Raw genomic sequence first — 26170 nt, forward strand, 5'->3', positions numbered from 1 at the left:
TGACACCAAACACAGGCCTGTCGCCTCCACTTGCAAGGTTTGTTCTTTCTACAATAAACAGAATCTTACTTGAGTTCACGGAACAGGGACAGAGGAGCTATTTTTACCCTCATTTTACTAAAGAAGAGGAAGCTAAAGCCCAGAGAGGCAAAATGACTGGCCAGGATTACAAAGCCAGCCAGGGGCAGAGCAGACGCTTGGCAAGGTGACTCCGAGGCCCTTCTGAGCTCTTTCCTCAGGGCCGCCGGACGTCCCCACTATTCCCAAATCAAATAATGAGGAGCGTGGATGACTTCCAGCAAGGGGACAGATGAAACAGATGTGCTAGGTTGAAGGCGGGGCTGCAGAAAGGGAGAAGGAAATGGAGAGGGCGAACCCTGCTTCCCTGAGGTTCCGGCCAGTACAGGCCCAGACTCAACCACGCCCCTGCCACCACACACACACACACACACACACACACACACACACACACACACACTCTCACACTCGAACCTCCACTGGGGCCTGTGGCAGGGGCTGGAAGGGGGGGCCCGGCTGTGGTGGCCCCAGACTGACACTGAGAGGCCAGCCATGGGGGTGGGATGTTGAGGGGTTTGGGGTGGGATGTCTGGACTGATGCCTTCGGTGGTTACACCTCGTTTTAAAGGGACAATTCCCACTTGACACGTGAGGAAGTTGAGGCCTAAATGCCCGGCTGCTACCCCTACCCATCTGGCTCAGCCCACGGTAGCCCGCAGGCAGCAGTGAGCTGCCCGCTGGGAGGTGTGAGAGTGCTGGGATCGGCCCCATTATTCACAGCAAACCACAGGAAGAGGAGTAAAGTGGCTCATCCAGCCTTCCGCTCCTTCTGGGCCCTGCCGTTCCTCCAGCCAGCCTTCCCCGCCCAAGGAGCCCCTTAACATTGAAAGGGATGAACCAGCTGCCACGGAGACACCCTGGAGGCGTCTTGAGTTTACGCAGCTGGTTCAATGCCCAATGTACATCGCCCAACGCACACCTCTCTCGCGGGTCAGGTCATTGCTGAAAAGATGGCTCTGAGCAGGGTTATGGGAATGGGCTGGGACCACTGCTGACTTTCCAAGTGGGTCTGTGGCAATCGTGTGCTAGAAAGGAAACGGGAAGGCGTCAGGCCGTCTGGGAAAAGGGGATGTCATGGCTGAAACCCGAATTCCTTATGACTTTCTCATCTCCCTGGTCTCACCTCACCCCACTTCTCTGCTCCAGGCGTGACAAAGGGTGTTCAGTTCCAAGAATGCGCTATGCTCTTATTTCCAGGTCTTTGCACACACTGTTCCCTCTGATGGAAACATCTTCCTCTCTAGTCCTACCTCACCTATGCAGGGCGATCTCCCTTTCTTCCTTCCTTGCCAACAAGACTTTACTGGAAACAGTTGGTGTCCAGTCCCAAGGGGCAAGTCCTGGTCTAGGGCCTGCCCATTCTCCTTTGCTGTTTTCTCAAATTTACAGTTAGAGGTGGCCACGTCGCGTATTTTGGGGCCAATGACACCTTTGGGGGAAAGTTTTGCTTCATGGATGACTTCTTTCTGCTTGGCAATTGATACGGGGTGTTTTGCAGTCACCACCTTCTGAGACTCTACACCTGGAAGATGACAAGCCCTCCTGAGAGGAGGGAGGAGAAGCCGAGTAAGAGCCTGGTTCCTCAGTGGCACTGCTGAGGTCATGAACAACACCTGAAACTGCCTGCCGCCAGACTTACGCGAGAAAATAGGCCCATTTGTTTACGCTAAGTTATTCCCTGCAGCTGAAAGCATCCGACTTTGAAAAGGTCACTTCCTCCAGGAAACACTCCCTGGTTGCTAAGAACAGGATCAAAGGCCCCCTCCTCGGAGCGGACACATCGTGCCTTTCATGATCTTTGCACCGGTTCACCATCCACACGCCCCAGTAGGATGCGGTCGGCAGCAGGGACCCGTGGTGTTCACCACTTTATCCCAAAGCCAGCGTATCTGTTCAGTGCCTAAGCACACCAGTAGCTGATCACTGGTACAACCTCCTGGAGGACAAAGACAGGGCCTGGCCCTCACGAGCTTGCAGAGCTCTAAGGAAGGGGTGGGTGTGTACACACACACCCTGGAGTGAGGTGGGCGGCACCTCCCTGCCCAGGATGATCAGCATTCCCTCACGACATCCGTGGGTGACTAAACAGTTCCCTCTCTCTGCCTCGGACAAGTTTTAGCTAGAACCCCTCCCACCCACCCGCTGTGGTCTAATCATCTGCAGTTCTGACTCGCTTAGCTGCACTGGGAAGGACAGTAAGACACCCAAGCTTCTGTCCCCTCCCATAGAGAAGCAAGTCAAAGTTGCAGGATCTCTTGATACAAGACATTGTACCTCTGTGATTACTGGACATCTTTACTCATCTACAAAACAATGCAAAAGTCTGGCTTCAAGTCACCCAGGTTCTCCTGTCTTCACATTTTAGGTGTCACCTTTCTATTTTTCACCTTATGTCCCTCCCAAGGGCTGGTCCTGTCTCTCACAGCCAGCACGACACTGGAGTATATACCGACACTGGAGTATATACCGTAAGCAGGATGCTTCCATACATTATTTCATTTAATCCTCAAAATAATCAGTATTTTCATTTTGCACAGAAATAATCCTGGCAACACCCACTGAGCACTATGGTAGCTACCTTACATATGCCGTACCTAATCCTCCCTGAAAGCTGCCAGTGATCTATATTCCCATTTGCAGATGAAGAAATTAAGGTTCAGCAAGTAAGGGGTCAGAAGCCAGGTCCATCCAACTCCAAAGCATTCTGCAGATGGGCCAAGCCCGACAAGAGGCTCACCCATGGAAAACTACCTGAGCAACAGTACACCAGTGGTTCGGGTATAAAAATTTATTACACATACAGAATATTACCACTAACAAACGCAGACAGGCTAGGACACAATGGTACTGGAGGGAGGATGGCTAGCTCTTTGGAAAGTGAACAGGTTTGGGTGACTTGGAGCCTCATGCCACACGGATTGGCCAGTCAGACGGGAAAGCACATGCCAAACACCACGGGACGTCAGGGCATCGAGTGACTGCTCTGTGTGTCCAATGCCTTCCCATCTGATCTGGGGCTTCGAAGGATGCCACACCCAGAAGCAAGCAACTGAAGGAAAGGGGCTTCCTAAGGTGGCCCAGGCTTGTCTCTGAAGTCATGGCAACACCATTTTAAGCAATATGTTTAATTGGATGATTTCCACAAACTATACACGAGGTTTCTAACCATCACAATTCAGTGAAGTACAAAACATGAAGTTACAGGCTGTGGGAAGAGAAGGCAGCACCAATGGCGGCACCTTCCAGATCCCGGTTGGTCTAGGGGTAGGGGTAGGTTTCTTTTTAAACCGAGCCCCTCATTTCAATGTACAAAAGAATTACTCTGATCGATATTAAATTGTATTGAAAACAAAATGGACTAAAAAGCAAATACTACTCTACATTGGGGTGAAAATGGGAGGAAAGAATGAGTCCTTCAAAGCAGGAGGGGAGACAGGTGAGGGAAGGTTCTGTGGCTGTGACCCCAGGAGGTCACTCACGCTGCTCCATTTTTACTTTTGGTGGCCTCAGGAAGGTCCTGTTCTTCTTCTCTTTCTTTCCTTTTGTATTTGCTTGGAAGTTTCGCCAGCTGTCCACACGACCATCTCGACTTTCCTAAGCACAGAAGAGGTTTGAGGTGAGGAAGCCAGTTAGGGAAAGGAAGGGCCTGAGCCTGCTGTGTCATCCCCCTCGCAGCCCAGCTCGGCCTGGCCCAGTCCTCTGGAAGAATCCAAGAGGAGAACAGAGCAAGAGCTTTTCTGCCCCTTCCATGGGCCCAGGAAAGGGTCATACCACCCCTAGAAGGCAGGATAAGCCACAGGCTGGAAAGGAGGATGAGACGAATAACAGTCATCACAACAAAGCCACTGTTTGCTGGGTACCTCTGGGCTAGACACTCACTGCACGCTATTCCTAACCCTCACAAAAAGCTGCCGTGTCTCGTGCCACTGGTATTTCACAAACGAAGACACCAGGGCTCAGAGGCTGCGTCCTTTTCTCAAAGCCATCTGGCTTGCCAGCAGTACAGCCGCTCTTTCCCCCGGCACCTTCCTTCTGCTCCTTAAAACCTGGATGGAGGCGCAAAGCCAGCACAATGCCTGGCCAGCTGTGCTGGGAGGACCACTGGGATCCCTCCCCCTTACCGAGGGGCCTACTCATTTTCTCTCTCTGCATTCACTCAGTGGAACAGAAACAAAGCCATCATCGCTGGTTAGCCAATCCCTACCCTGAGTCCTAAATCTTACAGAAGATAAGACCAAATGTTGCTCAATTCAGGAAACTGGCTGAGCCCCTGAAGGATATAACCGGGATGTCAAAGAGGAATCAAGCCTTAAGTCTCTCTGCAGGCAGGACATCGGGGTTACAAGAACCTCAGTTTCTACTAACAGACCTCTAAATAGGGCGCTACTCCACATTTACCCCCTAAATTAGAGGTGTAAACCATTGTTCCTGAGCCCACTTGGCAGCTGTGCCTATCATGCCCTTGCCAAGCTACGGAGCGCAGAGGTGGCTGAGCCAGGACTCAGTCCCCAAAGCCCCCGCTTTTCCCCACATAAGCCACTTCCCCGACTGTCCACCCCAGTCAGTCCTGGGAATGCCCAGGAATCAAGCTTCTATGCTGGGAAGTTTTCTTACTCTGGAATAAGAGTCCCTGGCCACCTTGGAAACTTACCTCAAAATTTTTCTGCCACTCCCTTTCTCGTTTGGCTTTTTCTTGAGCTTCAATCTCTTCTTCCCTTTGTCGCTTCCTAGGAGGAAAACCAGGCCATAGGATTTATATGATACTTGGAGACTGTGTTAACCATACAAGTTAGGCATTTCCCCACAGAAGCAAGCATATAAAGTAAACCAATTCCCTAGAGTTCTCCAAAGACGGCTGTCTGGAAAGGGCTCAAAGCACTGCACAAATGTCATTCTAAAACATGCAGATGAGACTGTGGGGCAAGATACAGATACCCCTGTCACAGAGATAGACAGACAAGGTCGTCAAAGCCCAGCCAACACTAATCGGAGGTTCCAGGGCCAGTCCCTGACAAAGCCATCTCAAGAACCCAGGCCACCTTACTTCAGTAGAGTGACCATTTACAATAGCAGAGGTTCTTGTTCAAGAGGATCTCTGGACAAAACCCTATCCTAAAACAAGGCCCTTTCACATAACCCCAACTAGCAAAACCTAGTTATTGCTAAACACCAATCAACAATACAAAATACATAAACTAAATTAACCTCAAGATTTCTGATGAGCAAAAGAAATCATACTTTCCGGCAATAAATCTGTTGTAAGTGATTACACTGTACAACACTACATACTCACCAAAGCTGCAGCCACTAGTCACACAAAAGGCTCTGGCCTGAATAACTGCCTACTTCACTCCAGGAAATCAGGAAGAAAACACACAGCACTCTTGATTATAAACTCCCTAAGGACAGGCCTATTCAATATTTCCCAAAAGTCAGAGAGAATTCCTTACCCTAGTGATTCAAAAGTTTGACTGTTTCAGATAACTATTTTAGACAGTCTCTTAAACGATGTACTGTAACATAATTCCTTCATCAGGAAAATCTCCGAAGACCATCTTGGTTAATCTAGGTATTCAGACATGGCTTAAACGAATATACTAATATATACCTTTCATGCATCTCTTTGGCTTCTCTCTCTTTCCTTTTAATTTCCAGCTCAGCAAAGAGTTTCATGGTCTGTTTGTATACTGCTTGTTTGAACTACAAAAAAATTAAGAAGAAAAGCAAAGTAAATATTTTACCAGCAATTTGAATCAAATATTTTTAGATGGAGCCCAGGACAAAAGCAGATTAGACCAGCAAGGAAAAAAGACTCTCCAGAGAGAACCACTTCAGGATGCTGGCTCTCTCCTGGGAGATAAATAACATATCCTCCTATGAGCTCTTTCCACTTTCACCATTCAGATGATACAGAGGAGCCTTGCTCTGGTAAAAAGCACCAATAAGAGAAAAAAAAATTTTTACCCACTTATCACAACCATTGAAATTTTGGAGGGCCCTTTCCTCCAAAGAACTTCCAAAAATAACTTTCATTCTTTCTTTTCACGCATATGTTATAATTAACTCTGAGCTAGGCACCAAGAGAGGTCCTGGAGATATGCAGGTGCTATCAGACTAGTCTCAGGAGTCTCCCGACTGTGGCAGAGCTACTAGTTGTCCCCTATCCTCGCCCCATGATGTGTTCTACCTTCTTGTACACTCCCTTATCTTAAAGCACATGGCCACCCAGCACAAAAGCTTGTATTTCCCAGGCTTCTCTGTAGCTAGGCGTGGCCATGTAACTTGTTTTCACCAATGAGCTATAAGGAAAAGTGATGTAGCAACTTTCTGGAGTGTTCTTAGAGGGAGCACACTTATCCCTCCTGCCCTATTCCTCTATCCTGCTGTTTGTACATGGGTGAGGTGATGACACATCCTGGACTGTGAGATCGGAGGCAACACACTTGTTGGCAGAGCCACAGAAAGAAGGACACTGAGTCCTTGAGGGACACGCAGTCCAGCAGCCGTCTTCCCAAAGACTACTACACAGGAGAGAAAAAAGCCACCGACTTGTTCAAACCACTGTCATTTGGGGTCTCAGTTGTATGCAGCTGAGCTTATATTCTGACTCTTACGTTGGCAGAAACAGGTAACACAGCGTTAGATAGAAAACAAAACTCTTATCTTTAAAACTTTTTCCCCCAAATATAAAGTATTTTAAATATACAAAGAAATATAAAAAATAACCCATCATCCAGATTTCATACGATTTATATCCTAAAATCAGAGACACTGGAGCAAGAGTGACATATGGAAAAAAGGGGAAGTAAAGGAATCCCCAAATTACTGTCACTTCTCTTTAATACTGATACCTGCCAGGCACTGCTCAATGAAAGCAATGCTGACAAACTCCAGCCCCTAATAATGACAAACATCAAAGAGGTGAAGGAATCTGTAAAGAATATTTCAATATTTTTAAAAGCTCCTGGATGAACAGTTTCTGGTGATTTTAATTTTTTATATTTTTCTGCTTTTTCCAAATTTTCTATCATTAGCATGTGTTCCTTTATAAGCAGGAAAAAAAGACAACTAAAAAAAGTTAAGGTTCTTAACAACTTAGGAGGAGCAAGGAATATTTATAAGAGGGTCTTCAGAAAAGACTAAAAAGGATAATTAAAGGGAAGGGAAAGTAGGGCTGAGGAGAAAAAAACTAAAATACTGGAATGGAGTAAACCCAAAACAAGTGGCTAGTGGAAAAGACGGCCTAACAGTTCTCAAGCAGTGTTACCAAACAGAAGAGGGGACCAGTTGCTGTAACTAAAATCACTGATGGAAGAAGTTGATAGGAAGTTTCCCTAGTAAGACAGCCGCTCCTCTATAAATCTTTTAAAATAAGCATGTGGATTAAGTTATTTATTGACCTAACTTGAGGCAAGATTAAGATGACTTAAAATTTTTCAGGCTAGTGAGGCAATCAGACACAAATATATAAGCAGAATCTCTCTCTTAACCAATCTCCACTGAAGAACCCACGGGATTAACAGATGCTCGGGGACTTCCCGGGTGGTGCAGTGGTTAAAATCCGCACTCTCAATGCAGGGGGCCCAGGTTCAATCCCTGGTCAGGGAACTAGATCCCACATGCATGCCACAACTAAGAGTTTGCATGCCACAACTAAGGAGGCCGCAAGCTGCAACTAAGACCTGGCGCAAATAAAAGTTAAAAAACAAAAACAAAAAACAGATGCTTGCCATTTCCCTGGAAGCACATTACTACCTGCAGCACAATGGGTACCCGTGGCTGTAGACAGCTGTTTGCCAAGAGTCATTTGTGGTTGCTCCCAAAGCTGTCTATCCCAGTTGCAATTACTACTGTACTTATGTGATTTAAACATCACAGAAATTGATGAGTGTGGTTATAAAAATAAATGCTTGTTGGTTCTTTTAAAACTAAGTGGAATGCTTTAGAAAGAGTCAAACACAAGTCCCTAAAAATAACCGCTGTTGAATTAGGTACAGGTGAGACATCTGGAAAAGACTGAAAAAACAATCTAGGATTCTGCTCTTGCTTTGCTTCACAGGTACCTAAGTTTTCAATGTTCTTCAAAAGAAATTAAAAGCAGAAACTATGGATAATGCTCTGTGTATTTTATAAAATAAAGTCAACTGCGAACTCTAATGAGCAGACAAACCCTCAAAGGAAAGGCCATAGCCCTATGTCCAAAAAAACGTGGATTTTTCAAAAAGGAGAATGAATACACATTTTAATATTTTAAGTGAAAATGTTTCTAGCATGTATGCAGCATTCCTTAAGCTTCCCTCTCTTTAACCCACCAATCAGTGAACCCATTCATACAAGATGAGGTGGTTTTTCCCATATTTAACTCACCAGCTCAGGATCATCCTCCTCCACATTTGTAGGCTTTCCTTCCTTCTTTAATTGCTTTTTTCGCTCTTTCACCTAAAAAGAATTTTTTTCCGTCAAAAAATGAGCACTCATACTTTGAGAATATCCATTAAGCTGCACACATAGAATATGTGCACTTTTCTACAGGTATTAACAAAAACTTTGCATTGAAAAAAGATGAGCCACTCCCCTCCCCTCCAAAACAGCAACGCAATCAAAGAAAACTAGGAACCAGGGGCCCTTTCTCTAACCTCATCTAAAATCCAACACAAGGGGACCAGCTGGGGAGTTGTCCCCAACTTATCAGATCCTAGGCCAGATCCAAAGAGCCTTTGATACACTGAACAGCTTATGCATTTATCTTTCATGGCTTGTGGTTATGTGTTTATAGCAAAAAAAAAAAAGTACATTTGTCAAGTTTTAAAGAAGCTACAGAATTTGCAGCATCAAATAGGATTGTTTTCTGGCATTTCTGCAACGGCATTCTGGATAATTTTCACTGTGAAACCTCCTTAAACCAACGATCTTCACAACACATTAACTGATGTTTTCACCACTTTGGCCACCATTGAGATTCCCCCCCAAAATAAATATATCCATTCACAAAAGAATGACATTACTCCATTAAATTACCATTCAGTCCGGCAAAAAGCCAAGTGCCTTCCAAGCTCAGAAAGGCCCTACTGCCACCCTGTGGTCAGAAAGCCTGAGGGTGGCTCCTTTACACGCAAAATACAGAGGAAGGGTAACTATCACAATAATTCAGGGACAAACTGTCGGGTTCTTTTCTGGTTTCTACCAGAATTTGGCCCTCAAATTCCAACACATGACCAGCAAGACACAGTTATGGCAGTACGTCTCTTCTTTTTACTCATGTCCCTCATCTAAATTGGCCTCATTACTATTATTGGTTATACAGTTGTTACAGATTCCAACGCTCTTCAAAGAAAAGGTCGCATCCATATTCACTCCCAATTGAAACTGCTCTTATAAAACAGCCTCAAGATTCTTGCCCTAGCAAGTAAAAAATTAAAACAAAGACCTTTCTTACCTCAAGGAAGCTATCTTAACATTTCCCACCACTCGGGAGATTTAGGTAATGGAAAAAAATAAAGACAGCTAAAACTGAATTTATTTCAATTGAGTCCTTCCCAACCCTATTATTAATACAGACATGTATCTCGTCCTGTTTTTTTTTTAAATAGTTACTCATATCCCCTGGCCAGCCTTCTCAAGCCCTTGTTTCAACCCTTTCACAGAGACAAGAATAAAAGTCCAGGGTTAAGCACACCATGCCTGCTCCACTGTTCCACTTTCAGAATGGGGCACTGCGGTGAGACAGCAAGAAAAACCCTCTTTCCACAACACGGGAAAGAGGTAGGAGCAGCGTCCTGAGCTCTAGGAGTGAATGCCAGATTCAGGCACGCACTGTTCGTGACCACCACAGCGAAGTGGTGGAGACCACAGGAGCAGTCAGCCAGTCAGGCCAGTCAGGCATTGCTATGTTAATGTTAACATTTACCCTCCTACAAGGCAAGGCGCCCAAGGCTTACTAATACTTCCTGTAAACACAGCAGCACTATAAATACTTACGGTGTGTTCCACGTATTCTTTTCCTGCCTGAATTACATCCAGGGCCCTCTTCTTTTGTTCCTGATCCAGTAGCAACTTGTAAGCTTTGTCCACAGCTAATGCAAAACATTGAAATTAACTGTTTCTGCAAACACCCTCTCAAAGTCTGAACTATACTCAGGCAGTGTAAATGGACTTGTGCCGTCTAAAAGCATTCCCTACTTTGTTAAATTATTTACTGTTTTTAAACTGATTTAAAAACATACAACTACAGCAATGATTTTCCTTGAGAGCCTTGGAAAAAAATTAAATATATGCTCAAGGTTAAATACACCACATCTAGATTTAACTCAGTGATCAAATTCTTCCAATTATTTTTTATGTTCAAAGGAAAAAAATGATCCTATGCAGTAACAATCTTTGTTGGCACATAAAAGTTTTAACAAACCAAAGTTAAGGTCTATTTCTAAACAGCAACATTCTGCTTTGAATGACAACCGTTCTACTGAAAACCACAGCTTCTTCATGACCAGAAGACAAAACTGTAACATTCTTTTCTTGATCCGGGACTAGGAACAGTTAGTCCCGAGCACTGACAATATGTTTCTCAGAAGCAGGTAAATATACAAATACCTTCAAAAGCCTTTTGTGCTCTGTCAGCATCATCTTGATTTTTGTCAGGATGCACCAATATGGATAACTGTAATAAGAGAAAAGATAGCTTTGTCAATAAGAGGAACATTTAGTAACTCTTCGCCTGCACTGTGCCTCTTTACAACCAAAAGCTCTTATTAGGGCAAAAACTGCCAGCCAGAAGCATTTTTTAAAAATTAATAAATATCATAAAATGCCCAGAAGTGTTAGTCCTTAATAAAATTCAAGTACCAACAGGTAACTGCACAGATGGAAAACATTTATTTGAGAACAAATGTAAGCCAAGCATTATGAAGATGTTGTCATAATTTGGGAGGGGGAAGGAAAGAACAAAAAGTACCAAGTTCCTTTTATGTTTCTTATACGGAGCACTAGAGAGGATTAAACAGGTCTGAGATATCATCTCTTTCTTAAAAGAACTTCTAATATAGAGCAGTGGCTCTCAGTTCTGGCTGCGTTCCAACCCTGTGAAGATTTTTAGGAATACAGAGGTCTACTTTCCAGCCTGAGACCTTCTGAATCAGTCTCCGGCGTCTGTACTTTTTAAACCTCTACTATACTGGGTATCAGATGATAGTAAGGAATTAGTGTTAATTTGTTAGGTGTGACAAGTAGTTATGCAAGAAAATGTCCTTTTTTTACTTTGGTGGGATAACTGCTTAAGTACTTAGGGGTGAAGTATCATAGTGTCTGTAATTTACAGTTCTGCCAAAAATACATATATAGTTAATGAAGGGAACTGTTGCATATAGATGGTGAATATACGGGCTTTCATTGCTTTATTCTTTCTTTTTAAAATATAACGAAAATTTCTTATAACAAAAAGTTAAAAAGCAAAAACCTCCATAGGTGATCCTTTCAGACAGCCAGGGTTAAGAACCACTGACCTACTATCACCGACAGACAGAAACAGTTTGAACAGAGGGACTGTGCTCGGGGATGACATCAAGTAGGGATCTACTGCTAAATCCAGCATTACTGGAGCCAAAATCCTGCGTTCCAATTTCAACTTAGATCACCTGCTAGCTGTGAGACCTTGAGCAATTCACTTGATCTATCTCCGCCTCAGTTTCCTCCTCTCTAAGTGGGACAATACTGTATACCTCTATCTCACTGGGTTGTTGTAAGGATGAAATGAGATAATGAGTAAAAAACTTAGCATACTAACACACACTGGCAACAGCTAGCACATGAAGAGGACATACCATAGGCCAAGACCTACTCTAAGTGCGTTAGGTGTGTTGCCTCATTCAAATCCTTATAAAAACCCCAGGGGCAGCCACCATCATTACATGCATTTTACAAACGAGGTAACAGGGCACAGGAAGGTTGAAAGTAACTTGCCAGCGCTCACACTGCTTGTAAGAGGTACAGCCAAGACAGAAACTCAAGTCATACAGCTCCAGCATGCACACTCTTAGGCTCTATTAATGACTAAATAAGAACTCTTATTGAGTTCTTCGTATAGCTACATAAATAGTCTAAAAGTTTTGACTATGAATTTGAATGATTGCTTATTGAATTGGGAAAGATTTCTAATGCATTACATTAGAAAACGTGATATTTTAGAAGAAGGGGAAAAAGCTGAATATAAGTGCAGAGAAGAAGTCAGGAAGCAAAAAAAGCTATAAAGTTATATAATGGGAAATGACTGAGTAGGCAAAGATAAAAACACCTTGGCTTAATAGTAGATCAGAAGATGATCATGAGTCAGCAATGTGGAGGCAATGACTGTATTGAAAAAGCAAGCCTAACACTGGATATTAACAAGTCTGTCATGCAGGAGCTGAGAAATATATTCAGCACTGGTCAGGCCCTATTAAAATATGAAGTATAGAAAAGATATAAGTTGAGGAAAGTTAAAAAAAAAAGACATGAAATATACAGAAAATCCAACTTGCAAAGACATTACAGGGAGTATGATTATTCAACTCATAGAAGAAAAGGCTGGGGGGGTTAGCTTTCAAAACTGGAAGGGTGTTTTAAAAGGCTACTATAAAACTCTACAGCTTGAGTTATTAAATATTAGAATGGGCAAGAATCAGAGGTTGTGGATCTCCTTTCCTAGAGAACTTTCTGAAAGCACTCTATATTAAACCAGGTATCTTTTGAGTATTCATATAAGTTTGCAAAAGATAAAATTATTGAGGAATAGAACTTTAAAAATAAAATCACTTAACACTGTTAAATGAACTTAAAAATAAAACACTGTTATGAATCTCCTAGAAGCCAGGGGATTTGGTAAGTATGACACCATGTAAGCTCTACTACTCTACCTTGTACTTCTCTCTCTTAATTAAGGAACTGGAGAGATTCTATTTGGATGTAAAATTCATCCTATTCACAGGTAAGCTATGGTCATTAAATTATTTAAGATTTGTATGTCACTGTAAGTTTTTTTTCAGAGTTACATAGCCTTAAAAAAAAAAAAAAGATTAAATTTTGGCCCAAAAGTCATAACAGAATGTCCTCATAATAACCCTCAAGTCCTAAGAGAATCATGTGCTCAATACATTTTTAAAAGGTTCAAACTCCACCTATTACAGGAATATAGTATCATACCTGCCGAAACCTCTTTTTTATTTCTTCATCTGTCACTTCAGGATCTATCTGAAGAACCTGGAAGAATCAAAATCAAAACTGTAAAAGAGATTAAAAGAATTTATAGATTTAAGAGATGCCCAATAATTATCCATTTTATAATCAGCATCTAGAACAGTACTCAGCATTCTAGAACAGTACCTAGCATACAGTTCTAAAAAATGTTCAAGAAATATAAATGAGTAAACCAGTAACAGAATAATAGCTATAGTGTTTCAGGGTTCTCAAATTAATTCAGTGGTTTCTTTCACTCCATCAGAAAAGTAATAAATTACCCTACACCCAGGGACGTGTTTACAGACCATGAGAAAAATGTTGCCTTTCTCCTTCATTATTAAGAAAAGTACCCACCCTCTACTTACCTTTGCAAATGTGGAGAAAGTATAGCAACTCAACGTGAAAATAATTAGGCTGGCTACCTGATTTTTTTTTTTTTTTTTTAATGAGGGAGAACTGTAGATCTTCAAATAAAGCCCCCCCCCACAGCTGATTTTCATCTCAATCAAGAAATGTCCACTTGGCTCCACGTTATAATTTACATGGCTCAACAGTTCTCAACCCAGAGTGGAAATCTGAGAGCAATGCCAGGGGTTCACTCTAGGAAAGTCTGATTCCAGCTCAGTAGAACTTAGTAGAATTGGGTACGGCCAAATGACAGCAAAATCTGTATTTTTTGAGCAACACTGTTTTAAAGATAAGTTTTATCATTCTTCTCCAACCCTGGGTATCCTGGTGTTGACATTCGTCATCAAGGATTCTGATTCCCTCACCACAAAAACACACATTCATTCAAACATTTACATAGCAGCTACTACCTGCTGAACATGCTGCTATACACTAGAAATGCAAAGATAAATAAGCAGGAGAAACATTTTTTTAAATTACCATATAATAAAAGTTTTCAAAGAAGGCTTTATCATAAGACATACAATTAAACCAGAGGATTTCAGAGTGTAGTCCATGGATTCAACATAGCACCTAACATTTATGTACTTAGTATTCAAGGTGTGAAGAAGGTGCTGAAGGGCAGAGGGTAAGAAGGTCTGTTAGAAATTCAGAAAAGCAGGCCCCACTTCAGTGTGACTGAATCAGAATCAACATTTCAACAAGATCCCCAGGTGATCTGAATCATATTACAGTTTGAGATGCACTGGTAAGGAATGATGACAGAGGTCAAAAATAAGTGCACTTGAAGTTAATAGAACTGACGATCAGTTATTAAAGGGGGCAAAGAGGAAAAAAAAAAAGTAAGAAATCTTGAAAAATACACACCAGGGGCTTCCCTGGTGGTGCAGTGGTTGGAAATCAGCCTGCCCGTGCAGGGGACACGGGTTCGAACCCTGGTCCGGGAAGATCCCACATGCCGCAGAGCAACTAAGCCCGTGCGCCACAACTACTGAGCCTGCGCTCTAGAGCCCGCGAGCCAGAACTACTGAGCCGCATGCCACAACTACTGAAGCCCATGCCCCTAGAGCCTGTGCTCCGCAACAAGAGAAGCCACCGCAATGAGAAGCCCGCACACTGCAACGAAGAGTAGCCCCCGCTCGCCACAACTAGAGAAAGCCTGTGTGCAGCAACAAAGACCCAACGTAGCCAAAAATAAAATAAATTTATAAAAAAAAAAAATACCACAGAAATTAAAACTGAAAAGTAATCTGCCAAGCTTAGTCAGATGTTTACAGAGTCTTAGAAAAACTTGACAACAAGTAATGTCAAGATTTATAGCAAGCTTTCAACACATTCAAACAGCCCACCTACAGCAGCAGTTATTGGTAGGCAATGAAGCTGAATCACCCCTGCATTCAATAGACTTTTGAAGGTTACTACAAGAGCATACCCATTCTCAAATGTCAGGCATACAATTGGGGGTGAGGGAAAAGGAAGAAGAACTTTAAAACAAAGACTTTTCAAGAGTGAGTGCGGGGGCTTCCCTGGTGGCGCAGTGGTTGAGAATCTGCCTGCTAATGCAGGGGACACGGGTTCGAGCCCTGGTCTGGGAAGATCCCACATGCCGCGGAGCGGCTGGGCCCGTGAGCCACAATTACTGAGCCTGCGCGTCTGGAGCCTGTGCTCCGCAACAAGAGAGGCCGTGACAGTGAGAGGCCCGCGCACCGTGATGAAGAGTGGCCCCCGCTTGCCACAACTAGAGAAAGCCCTAGCACAGAAACGAAGACCCAACATAGCAATCAATCAATCAATCAATTAATCAATAAAAATAAATAAATCTTTAAAAAAAAAAAAAAAAAAAAAAAGAGTGAGTGCGCCCCATCATACCTTCCCAAGGGAGAAAGGAACCGGGGAAAAGTCACTCAAAAGGAAAAATGCAGCCGCATAAGATTTACAGACAAAGGGAGGTAACTGTACATACACAAATATTCAGAGGAGAACCCTACCTTTCCTTGGTTCTGGGGAAAAGGAATGTACTAGAGCAAACCAAAGTCCAGCAAACCCAACAAGGTATTCAAAATGAATGTGAAAGGATGGAAATCATCCCACCTTCACACACAAAAAAAAGCCTCAATAAAGCTATAGCCTAGAACTAATCATGCCAAATGTAATTCATAAACCTTGACTGGTTCCCAGGTTAAAAAATAAAATAGCTAAAATTGAGATTTTTTTTTAGGACAATTGGAGTCATTGGAGTGTAGACTTCATGCCAGATGATGTTGCTGAACTGCAGTAATGTGGTTTTTCCTAGGTGTGGTAATGGTGTTGTGGTTATGTCGAAATGTGTTCTTGTTTTGAGGAGATGCATGTTAAAGTACTTAGGCATGAAGCATCACTGTCTGCAGCTTACTTTCAGATGATTTGGCAAAAATGAAGAGGGTACGTATAAATATACACAAACACACACACATCAAAAGTTATTTTTCCAAGGGTCATATCATATGTGTACTGATCACTAGCAACATATATTCACTGAGTGCCTTCAAGGCTAGCTAATCCGACTCCTTTTCTATCATTAAGAGTTGGAGTTGCCATATGTGGCCGTGAAACACAGTGAAGACAATGGGCCTATACCTGCAGTCCAAACCCCTTTGAAGCCAGTTTTATACATTCAGTACAAACTTATGGAGCACCTGGGATTGCTAGATCCTGTGCTCACTACTGTTCTCATAGAATTTAAGGTCCACAAGGGAAGGAACAGACAAGTCACAATTCTTACCAAAATGATAAATACCATATAACCAATATGGCTCTAAGGAAGCACACAGGTCTGTTCAGATTCTTGGAAGATTTTGCTGAACTCCCACTGTGTCTCAGGCTTTGGGGATACTGCAAAGAAAAATCCACAGTCTTGGACCTCAGAGAGTTAATAAATCATCACACAGAAACAAAAATGCTTGACTGTGGCATTTATATAAGTTCCTGAACTCAAATAAACCGCCATAGTGTCCTTTAGGATCTTCTGCTTGAAAGAGGAATCCAGTCTTAGGTCACAACTGAACTCTCTGACCTGTTAATAATGTGCAAGTTCCAGAATCCTGTGAGATAAATACCTTTCTTCCCAACGTGCTAAACAAGATAAACAGAAAACGAAGTCTGTGGTGCTGCCCTCTGGGGCTTTAAAGTTAAACAGAAGGACTTCCCTGGGGGTCCAGTGGTAAAGAATCCACCTTACAATGCAGGGGACACAGGTTCGATCCCTGGTCAGGGAACTAAGATCCCACATGCTGCAGGGCAACTAAGCCCGTGCGCCACAACTACTGAGCTCGCACACCTCAACTAGAGCCCGCATGCCGCAAACTACAGAGCCCACGTGCCCTGGAGCCTGCGTGCCACAACTAGAGAGAGAAAACCTGTACGCCACAACTAGAGAGAAGCCCTCGCGCCGCATCCCGCCTGCTGCAAAAATAAATAAAATAAATAAATAATAAATAAAATCTTTATAAAAAATAAAGTTAAACAGAAAAAAGGAACATGAAAAAGGCAGGACTGAGCAGGCGCACAGGTTCATCTAAGCTTATGGAAGGAAGTAGGGGAGGGCCCTTAACCTAAGAACAATTGTAGAATGCATAAGAAAGATGTTTAGAAAATGGCTGAAGGTTAGAAATGCATCCAAATAGTGCAGTGATGGCAGGAAGGGGGGGAAAATGCCCCCCTGGATTAGGATTCCTGTAATAAGACCCATCAGAGTCCCTTTTCTACCTGCTGCTCAGGAAGATGGTATATAGGACAACTACTCACGTTTCAATTTATAGCCAAGAGGACAGCTATTACTGCATCACTTCTCCTTACTAGGAAAAAACCAGTCTGCTTACCTCTGGAGAAAAGTCTGATTCATTTAGATGTCCCAGTAGTTGTTGCATGAAAAAACACAAGTTACTGATTTCCTAAATTGCTAGGAACACCTAGCTTGGTGGGGAGGATGCTGGACCCTGACTTAGGGTCAAAAACCAACTTTGTAAGAAGACAACTGGCGGGGGCTTGGGGCTAAATTAGGAGTTTGGGATTAACAGATACACACTACCATATATAAAACAGATAAACAACAAGCACCTACTACATGGCACAGGGAACTATATTCAATACCTTGTAATAACCTATAATGGAAAAGAATCTGAAAAAGAACACACACACACACACACATATATATAGTATAACTAAATCACTTTGCTGTACACCTGAAACTAGCACAACATTGTATACCAACTATACTTCAATTAAAAAAAAAAAAAAGACAATGACACCCATCCTATAAAGTGGCCAGCATATCTGTATGAAAGAGAAAAGACAAAAGTTCTAATGGACAGTCATGGAGTCCTGCTCACTCAAACACAATCTGGCACCTCCCCAGGTTTGTCAACCTTACCATATTCTTTACACATTCAAACACACTTCCGGGGAATTCCCTGGTGGTCCAGTGGTTAGGACTCCGAGCTCTCACTGCGAACTGCCCAGGTTCAATGCCTGGTCAGGGAACTAAGACCCCACATGCCATGCGGCGAAAAAAATAAATAAAATTAAAAAACAAACACACTTCCTATAATCAGGACAGGAGCTATGGGGCAGTGAGTTCCACTTCCAGACCACATTAACTGGTAGGCAGTAAAATCCTAGCATTCATACTGGTCCCAACAATCTGTTACTCCTCATCAACAGATCTCCACAGGAAACACTAATTATCTTAAATAAACAGGTAAGTTATATGATCATGTGTCCCCTTTTCACAGTACATACTATCTCAATTTAAAAATACGACTAGGGACTTCCTTGGTGGTACAGTGGATAAGACTCCATGCTCCCAATGCAGGGGGCCGGGGTTCGATCCCTGGTCTGGGAACTAGATCCCATGTGCATGCTGCAACTAGGATTTTGCATGCCACAACTAAGGAGCCCGCTTGCCTCAACTACAGACCCAGTGCAACCAAATAAATAAATATTAAAAATATATATATATGACTAAACAGAAAGGCCATACCACCAAATTCTTTATCACCTTTCAAATATATTATCTCCCCCTACGCCCTCCCCAAAATCATATCTAAATACTCTTTAAGCTTTTCATCTTCCTCTTCCCTTTCAAATATGTTAAGTGGGGCCAGGCGAAGTAGACATCTGCTTTGGGTGAGGAGTCAAGATAGCCCAGAGCGGAGTGTCAGAGCCCATCTGGGACAAAGAAGACAGTAACCACACGAGGAGTGTCGGCTAGTCATGTGGTGCTGGAGCCCAAACAGGGTGAGAAGAGCATCCACAGAGGGGTAACTTGACATAAAGTGCCAAAGTGGGTTGAGGAGGGCATCTCCATGGACAGGTGGCCTGCCATGGGGTGTTAGAACCTAAGCAGGGTGAGACTGTCAATATGGGAGGGCACAGGGTGCAGGAGCCCAAGCAAGGACATATCCACAAAGCCCAAGCCTAGCATGGGGTGTGGAAGCCTGTGCCTGGTGAGGTGGGTGCCCATGTAGGAGAGCATCCAACGTAACAGGGCAGCCCAACTTGAGGTGTAGGAGCCCAAGTACAACTGGCACAGAGAGTTGGAACGTGAGCAGAGTGAAGAGGACCTCCATGCAGGGGGCGCCTGGAGTGTGGAGTCAGAACGCAATAAAGATGAGGAGAGTGTTCCCAGAGGAAGGCAGCCTGACACAGGGTGTCAAGACCAGAGCAGGTAGGAAGGAAGCATGCCTGCTTGGTGGGGAGGCTGCTGGAGCCCAAGAGGGACGAAGAGAGCTCTTGGGGGTGGAGGGCAGGCACAGGGAGGCAGAGCCAGGTGAGAAACATACCCACACCAAAGGGTGACCCAGCACTGGAGTTTAGAGTTCAGATGTGGGGAGAAGGGTTTTTGCACAGTGAGGCAACCCGGTGTTGGTGTCAGAGTGAAGCAGGGTGAGGAGGTCATTCACATGAGGGAAGGAATGGCAATGGGAGATCGAGATCAGATTCATACAGGAGGATCAATTAAGTAAATATATATATTAAAGACAGTGGGAGCCAGATTTCTCAGAGAAGGGAACTATGAACATGGAAAGAAAAAAAACCCTAGAATAAATGCTGTGATGTTGGATTGAACTTTTATGTAATACATGTATGTGTATGTACACACACACACACACACACACACACACACACACACACTCCTTAGCTCTGTCTACCAATAGGGTCTGGGAGTAGTGACATCCCAATGGCAATGGGTATACCTAGCATCCAAATCTTGATTTCTAAATATCATTCTTCATTAAAAGGAATCAGAACTCCTCAAAGAAATGGTTAATTCCAGGCTGGGTCAGGAAAAGTACAAGAGTGCCTAGTAATCAAAGAATGATGAAGACATATCAAAAAGACAGGAGAGGCTTAAAAGTAACCTACTGGTCAAATTTGGGACATTTGAGCATCGAAATAAGTAATATCAAATTATAACCCACTGAATAAAATAGGAAACCCCAAGTCTATACTGACAAATGAATAAACTGAAACTTTGATAAGGACAGTATATTCACACATTCTCAAAGTACCTCCTCATAAAACACTTATCAATTACAAAGGAGAAAAAAGTTAACTTCATGAAGAAACCTAGTAGGCACCTCTTTAAGTGATCAAGTAATATCATTAATAACAGGATAAATCAAAATCATGTACCACTTTACAGGTTACAAAGAGAAAAATGCAGTACCACTTCTATGCTATTCCTGTCAACACTGCGTAAACTGAATCTAATGCGAAGAAACATCAAACAAACTCAAGTTGAGAAAGATGCTACAAAATAACTGGCCTGTAATCTTCAGAAATGCCAAGGTCACGAAAGTCAAGAAAGACTGAGGAACTAGTCCAGATTGAGGGAGACTAATGAGACATGACAACTAAATGTAACAGAGATTCCAGACTGGATCCTTTTGCTATAAAGGACATCATTGAAACAATTAGCTAGTTTGAATGGGGTCTGAGGATCACATAGTAAAATAAATGCATCAACATGTATTTCCTGGTTTTGATTGTTATATTGTGGTTCAGTAGGAGAATGCTGTTCGTTGGAAAATACACTAAAGTATTTCAGGGAGATGGGGTGTCATACTGACAACTTACTTGCAACCTTTCTGCAAATCTGAGATTGTTTTAAAATGAAAAATATTCTTGAAAAATTCTTCAAAAAAACAGAAACAATTGGTGAATCTTGAAAATACTATATACTAAGCTAAGTAAGCCAGACGTAAACAGACAAACATTGTTTGAGGCACCTGGAATAGGCATTCATAGACAAAAAGCAGAATAGAGCTTACCAGGGGTTGGGGGTAGGAGGACTGGAGAGTTATTGTTTTACGGGTTTGAAGTTTCAGTTTGGAATGATGAAAAACTTCTAGAAATGGAGAGGGATGATGATTGCACAACACTGTGAATGTACTTAATGCCACTTAACTGTATGCCTAAAAATGGTTAAAATGGTTAATTTTACGTTATGTATACTTTACCACAATAAAATGAAGTGGAGAAAAGGTTTTTTTTTATAAGTGCTCAATAAGTGTTTTTTATAAGATGTAACAACATTCATTTCAAAGTTATTTATAATTGTGACAATTAGAAACTAGTTTAATTATCGTACAATAAAGGAATTGTTGAAATAATAATTGAGACTTTAAAAAGTGTATATGGGCTTCCCTGGTGGCGCAGTGGTTGAGAATCCGCCTGCCAATGCAGGGGTCATGGGTTCGAGCCCTGGTCTGGGAGGATCCCACATGCCGCAGAGCAGCTGGGCCCGTGAGCCACAATTACTGAGCCTGCGCGTCTGGAGCCTGTGCTCCGCAACAAGAGAGGCTGCGATAGTGAGAGGCCAGCGCACCGCGATGAAGAGTGGCCCCCGCTTGCCACAGCTAGAGAAAGCCCTCACACAGAAACGAAGACCCAACACAGCCATAAATAAATAAATAAATAAATAAATAATTAAAAATATTTTTAAAAGTGTATAAAAATAGTTTATGTAACAATATAGCATTTAAAATAGCATGGGAATAGATAACTAATAAGAACCTGCTGTATAAAAAATAAATAAATAAAATAAAATTCAAAAAATAAATAAATAAAATAAAATAGCATGGGGCTTCCCAGGTGGCGCAGTGGTTTAGAATCCGCCTGCCAATGCAGGGAACACAGGTTTGAGCGCTGGTCTGGGAAGATCCCACATGCCTCGGAGCAACTAAGCCCGTGTGCCACAACTACTGAGCCTGCACTCTAGAGCCGGTGAGCCACAACTACTGAAGCTTGCACGTCTAGAGCCCGCGCACCACAACAAGAGAAGCCACCGCAATGAGAAGCCCGCGCACCCAACGAAGAGTAGCCCCAACTCGCTGCAACTAGAGAAAGCCCATGCGCAGCAACGAAGACCCAACACAGTCAAAAATTTAAATAAATAATTTATATATTAAAAAAAAACTTTAAAAAAATAAAATAAAATCAAACAGCATGAACTGCATGACCCTCTTTGTTTCTAAATAAAACTAAAAACAGTTGGAGCATAAACAGGTGTTTTCTTAGGTACGATTATACATGATTTTTATTCTTGCTTTTTCTATATTTCTAATTTTTATTAGAAATATGATTTACTTTTATAATCAGGAAACATTTAAAGTTATAAAACTAAGGAAGCTAAAAAGTGTATTTGCTTGTCTATAATCCTGTGAACATTTTTGGGTTGTTAGGTTTTTTTTATTGTGGTAAAACAGAAAAGTTTTAACAAATTAAATCAAAGACCCTAAATTTACCAAGGCTAGCTATTCCTTCACATTTGAAAATAAATCCATATATATTTGGGTTACTAAAAGATGAGAGCAAGCTCTGCTCACAATAAACCACCAAAGTTCAACTCCAACTATGCATAGTACAAATTAGGTGTGTGTTCCAAGGTAAGCCTGCCTGCAGCTACGTAAAGCTCCCTATCAAGGGCCACAGCAACATCAGATACCTCACCTCAAATGGGTTCAAATTGAAGTAGGAGGAACCAGGACGAGTCAATCTTTCAATCTGATTTTTGGACGTTAGAACTGAATCTCTCTTCTCTATTTGTTTCACCTAAAATAAAGGGGATAAAAACCTCATTAGTAAAGCTCAGTAATGAACTCTGAATTGTCATCTTAACAAGTTATTCACAGACATGTTCAGTAAACATTTATTTGCGTGTCTACACGTTCAAGGTATTTTGCTAAACACTTTGAGAAATAATTACAACAGCTACCATTTACTGAATTTTAATATAATGTAAAAACTTTACAGGTGTTTATTCCCCTCAACAATCCTATATGGTAGGTACCACTATTATCCCCATTTCACAGATAAGAAAACTGAGAGTTAGGTCAACTGACTTGTAACCAGCCAACCTGTAAACCAGATTTTTTCCCAATCACCCAATTTATAAACCAGAATTTTAAGCCCAACAGTTTGACGCCAGAGCAAGGCAGCAAGAAGATTCAAAAATAAATAAATCACAGCCACTGCCTTCAAAGAGCTTTCCCTCTAATGATGAACGATATTCTTGTGAATGTTCACATTAATTTACAACTTTTTAAGAAAGGAAAAATACAAGTACACTGAAATGTACACTAAAAACAGCATTAAAAAAGTGTGTGTGGCGGGGGCTTCCCTGGTGCCGCAGTAGTGGAGAATCTGCCTGCCAATGCAGGGGACACGGGTTTGAGCCCTGGTCTGGGAAGCTCCCACATGCCGCAGAGCAGCTGGGCCCGTGAGCCCCAGTTACTGAGCCTGCGCGTCCGGAGCCTGTGCTCCGCAACAAGAGAGGCCGCGATAGTGAGAGGCCCGCGCACCGCGATGAAGAGTGGCCCCCACTTGCCACAACTAGAGAAAGCCCTCGCACAGAAACGAAGACCCAACACAGCCATAAATAAATAAAATAAATAAAATTAAATTAAATTAAATTAAACGTTTAAAAAAAAAAAAAGTGTGTGGGAGGGAGCAAATAACTCCGCCTTTCTAACTCTAATAGTTAGAAAAATCCCTGACCTGAACACAATGCTAAGGAGAACAAGCACCAGGTAGTCCCAAGAAAACATCCTCGGTGCCACTGTCAGAAGTGAAATTTTAGGTGGAACGAATCTCTGGCATGTTATATATACCATCTTTATTTCTATGGCCAAAATGCATTTGGAAAGGATCTCAGTAACATAAAAAGCTAATCCATTTCAGCATCTTCCCTCTTCACTCTTTTGTAAAATAGCACGCCCCTCCCCCCACTCTCTTTTTCCCAGACTCATTTTTCCTCATAGCACTTATCACTACCTGACAGTATATTGTACATCTATTCATTGTTTATCCTTCTCAATAGAATGAAAGCTCTATGAAGACAGGATTTTTCTCTCTGTTGTTCACTACCATTTCTCCAGGACCTAAACAGTACACTAGACCATATCAGGTGCTCAATAAATATTAGTTAATGATGATTAAAGGGTCCTCCTTTAGACACTTTCTCTCATTAAATTAAACAAACCAGGATTGCTTTTTTTTTTTTAACTAAGAAAGAGTAATTAAAACAAGTTCCACTATAACTGCTGAGTACTCATGAGAAGCCAGTAAACTGGTAGCAGTGCATTAACACTTTCAAGTCAATTAGACATTTTGAAAGCACAGACTATAAATGGACATACTAATTTGTTTTTAAACTTAATATTTTGGAGAAACTACTATGTAACAAGCACTGTTACAACTACCAGAGATAAAAGATGAATGTGACATGGTGCTTAACTCTCAGTAACTCACAGTCAGGTGGGGAGCAAACTCCATTCCTCAAATCCATGCCAACCTAAAGAGGTCCACTTTCAGCCTTGTTTTAACTCTTACAAAGATACTTCTGCTTTATATCTCATGAAACTTTCTTATACATTAAACCCTTTAGCCCTCATTAAAACTCTTGTTTTAATATTACCTTTCGTTCTACAAAAGGGGAAATTGAGGACTGCCAAATCAATGGCTTGAAAGAATTCTGTCACAGTCATGTTAACTGCCTTGCACGAATCCAATCCGAGGTCCTCTGACTCCAAAAGCCATTCTTTTCTTTCATTTATTTATTCACCCATTTATTCATTCATTCGTTTACTCAATATTTATTAAGCAACTACTACGTACTACGCTCTGGAGATGCGATAGTAAACGAGGCTCACACCAAACTTACTCCCTCCCAACATGATACCGAGCTGTCATCTGCTCTAAGACCCAGCACAAATTATCTCACCTCCCTAAACCTCAGGTTTGTCATCTGTAAAAGGGAGATAATGCCTACACGGCAAAATGCACAGTGCCTAGCGTTCGCTAATGGCAGAAATAACTACCAGGAAAACTCACTACAGATAACTAAGAGTAGAGAGTGCTTCCGTTGATAATAAAAACGGGGGCCAAGCCGGTTAAGTCGCCCCCAGGAAGGCCCAGCCTCCCGGCCGCTGCCAGCCCCCGACTACGCGGACCTGGGGAACTCTGCGCGCGCCCAAGCACTTCGTTGGCCACGATCGCCGCCTCCACGCAGACGCCGGACCCCCCGCCCCTTTCTGTCGTCCAGGGGATCTCCGCGCCGCAATATCAGGAAGAAACGCACACACACTCCCGAAGCCCCCACCGCCCCAAAGGCCAGACAGGAGGGGCTGCCCAACGGTCCAGGCCAGAAGGACCACTGCCTTCGCCCGCTGGGAGCGTAGCCCCATTGGGGTCGCCCCGTTGCCGCCATCCCTCACTCTGTGTTCACCTCACTGTAGAAGGTCATAAATGCCTCCTCCGTGCTGCCGCCGCCACCCGAAGCCCCGCTCTCTCCTGGAGCCGCCATTTCCCCGGCCCAGCCACCATGTGACTCTTCTGCGCAAGCGCTACCTCACGTCTTCTTACAGGTCCGCCTCTCCCCCTTGTGACTCTTAAAGGGCTCGCAGCCCAGCCAGACACCTCCAATCTAAGTAAACTCTTCTTTAAACTGAGGTTAAATACACGTGACATACAATTAACCATTTTAAAGTGAACAATTCTGTGGCCTTTAGTACATTCACAGTGTTGTGCAACCATCACCTCTATCTAGTTACAGAACAGTTGCATGGCCCCAAAAGGATAGCCGGCACCTAATCAACATTTCGTACCCATATTTCCCAACCCCTGGCAACAACCAATCTGTGTATTGTCCCTATGGACTTACTTATTCTGGACACTTCATATAAATGCAGTCATACAACATGTGACCTTTTGTGTCTGGCTTCATTCACTTAACATAATGTTTTCCAGGTTCATTCAAGGTATAGCATACATCATTACTTCATTATTATTATTATTATTTTTTAATTTCTGAGATACTCTGGTTTCTCTTCAGATCATATAAATCTTTCGCCTTTTACTTCATTATTTTTTATGGCTGAATAGTATTCCATCACATGTGTATACCACAATTTGTTTATTCATTCATCAGCTGATG

The 26170-nt window shown here is 42.6% G+C and overlaps 1 protein-coding gene across 1 annotated transcript; it reads right to left on the bottom strand.

Annotated features, from left to right (window-relative positions):
* Positions 1 to 2851: 2851 nt before the first annotated feature.
* DNAJC8 (DnaJ heat shock protein family (Hsp40) member C8) lies at positions 2852 to 25596 on the bottom strand. Its single transcript, XM_007170516.3, has 9 exons — positions 25463 to 25596; positions 22687 to 22788; positions 13252 to 13308; positions 10669 to 10735; positions 10057 to 10151; positions 8446 to 8517; positions 5687 to 5778; positions 4730 to 4805; positions 2852 to 3672 (listed from the first exon to the last, which is right to left on the bottom strand). Exons 1-9 carry the CDS (start codon positions 25538 to 25540, stop codon positions 3550 to 3552), a joined length of 762 nt encoding a protein of 253 aa, XP_007170578.1. The 5' UTR covers positions 25541 to 25596; the 3' UTR covers positions 2852 to 3549.
* Between the last annotated feature and the right edge of the window lie 574 nt (positions 25597 to 26170).

The sequence above is a fragment of the Balaenoptera acutorostrata genome, chromosome 1, assembly GCF_949987535.1.
Source record: "Balaenoptera acutorostrata chromosome 1, mBalAcu1.1, whole genome shotgun sequence".
NCBI classification, from domain to species: domain Eukaryota; kingdom Metazoa; phylum Chordata; class Mammalia; order Artiodactyla; family Balaenopteridae; genus Balaenoptera; species Balaenoptera acutorostrata.

Bases quoted from the DNA above. Each gene is read 5' to 3' on its own strand.
- DNAJC8 (XM_007170516.3), bottom strand. From the start codon at position 25,540: ATGGCGGCTCCAGGAGAGAGCGGGGCTTCGGGTGGCGGCGGCAGCACG. The intron at 10,736-13,251 runs GTATGATACTAT...CTCTTATTACAG, and splicing joins TAAAAAAGAGGTTTCGGCAG to TTATCCATATTGGTGCATCC. The intron at 10,152-10,668 runs GTATTTGTATAT...GTTTTGCATTAG, and splicing joins AGCACAAAAGGCTTTTGAAG to CTGTGGACAAAGCTTACAAG.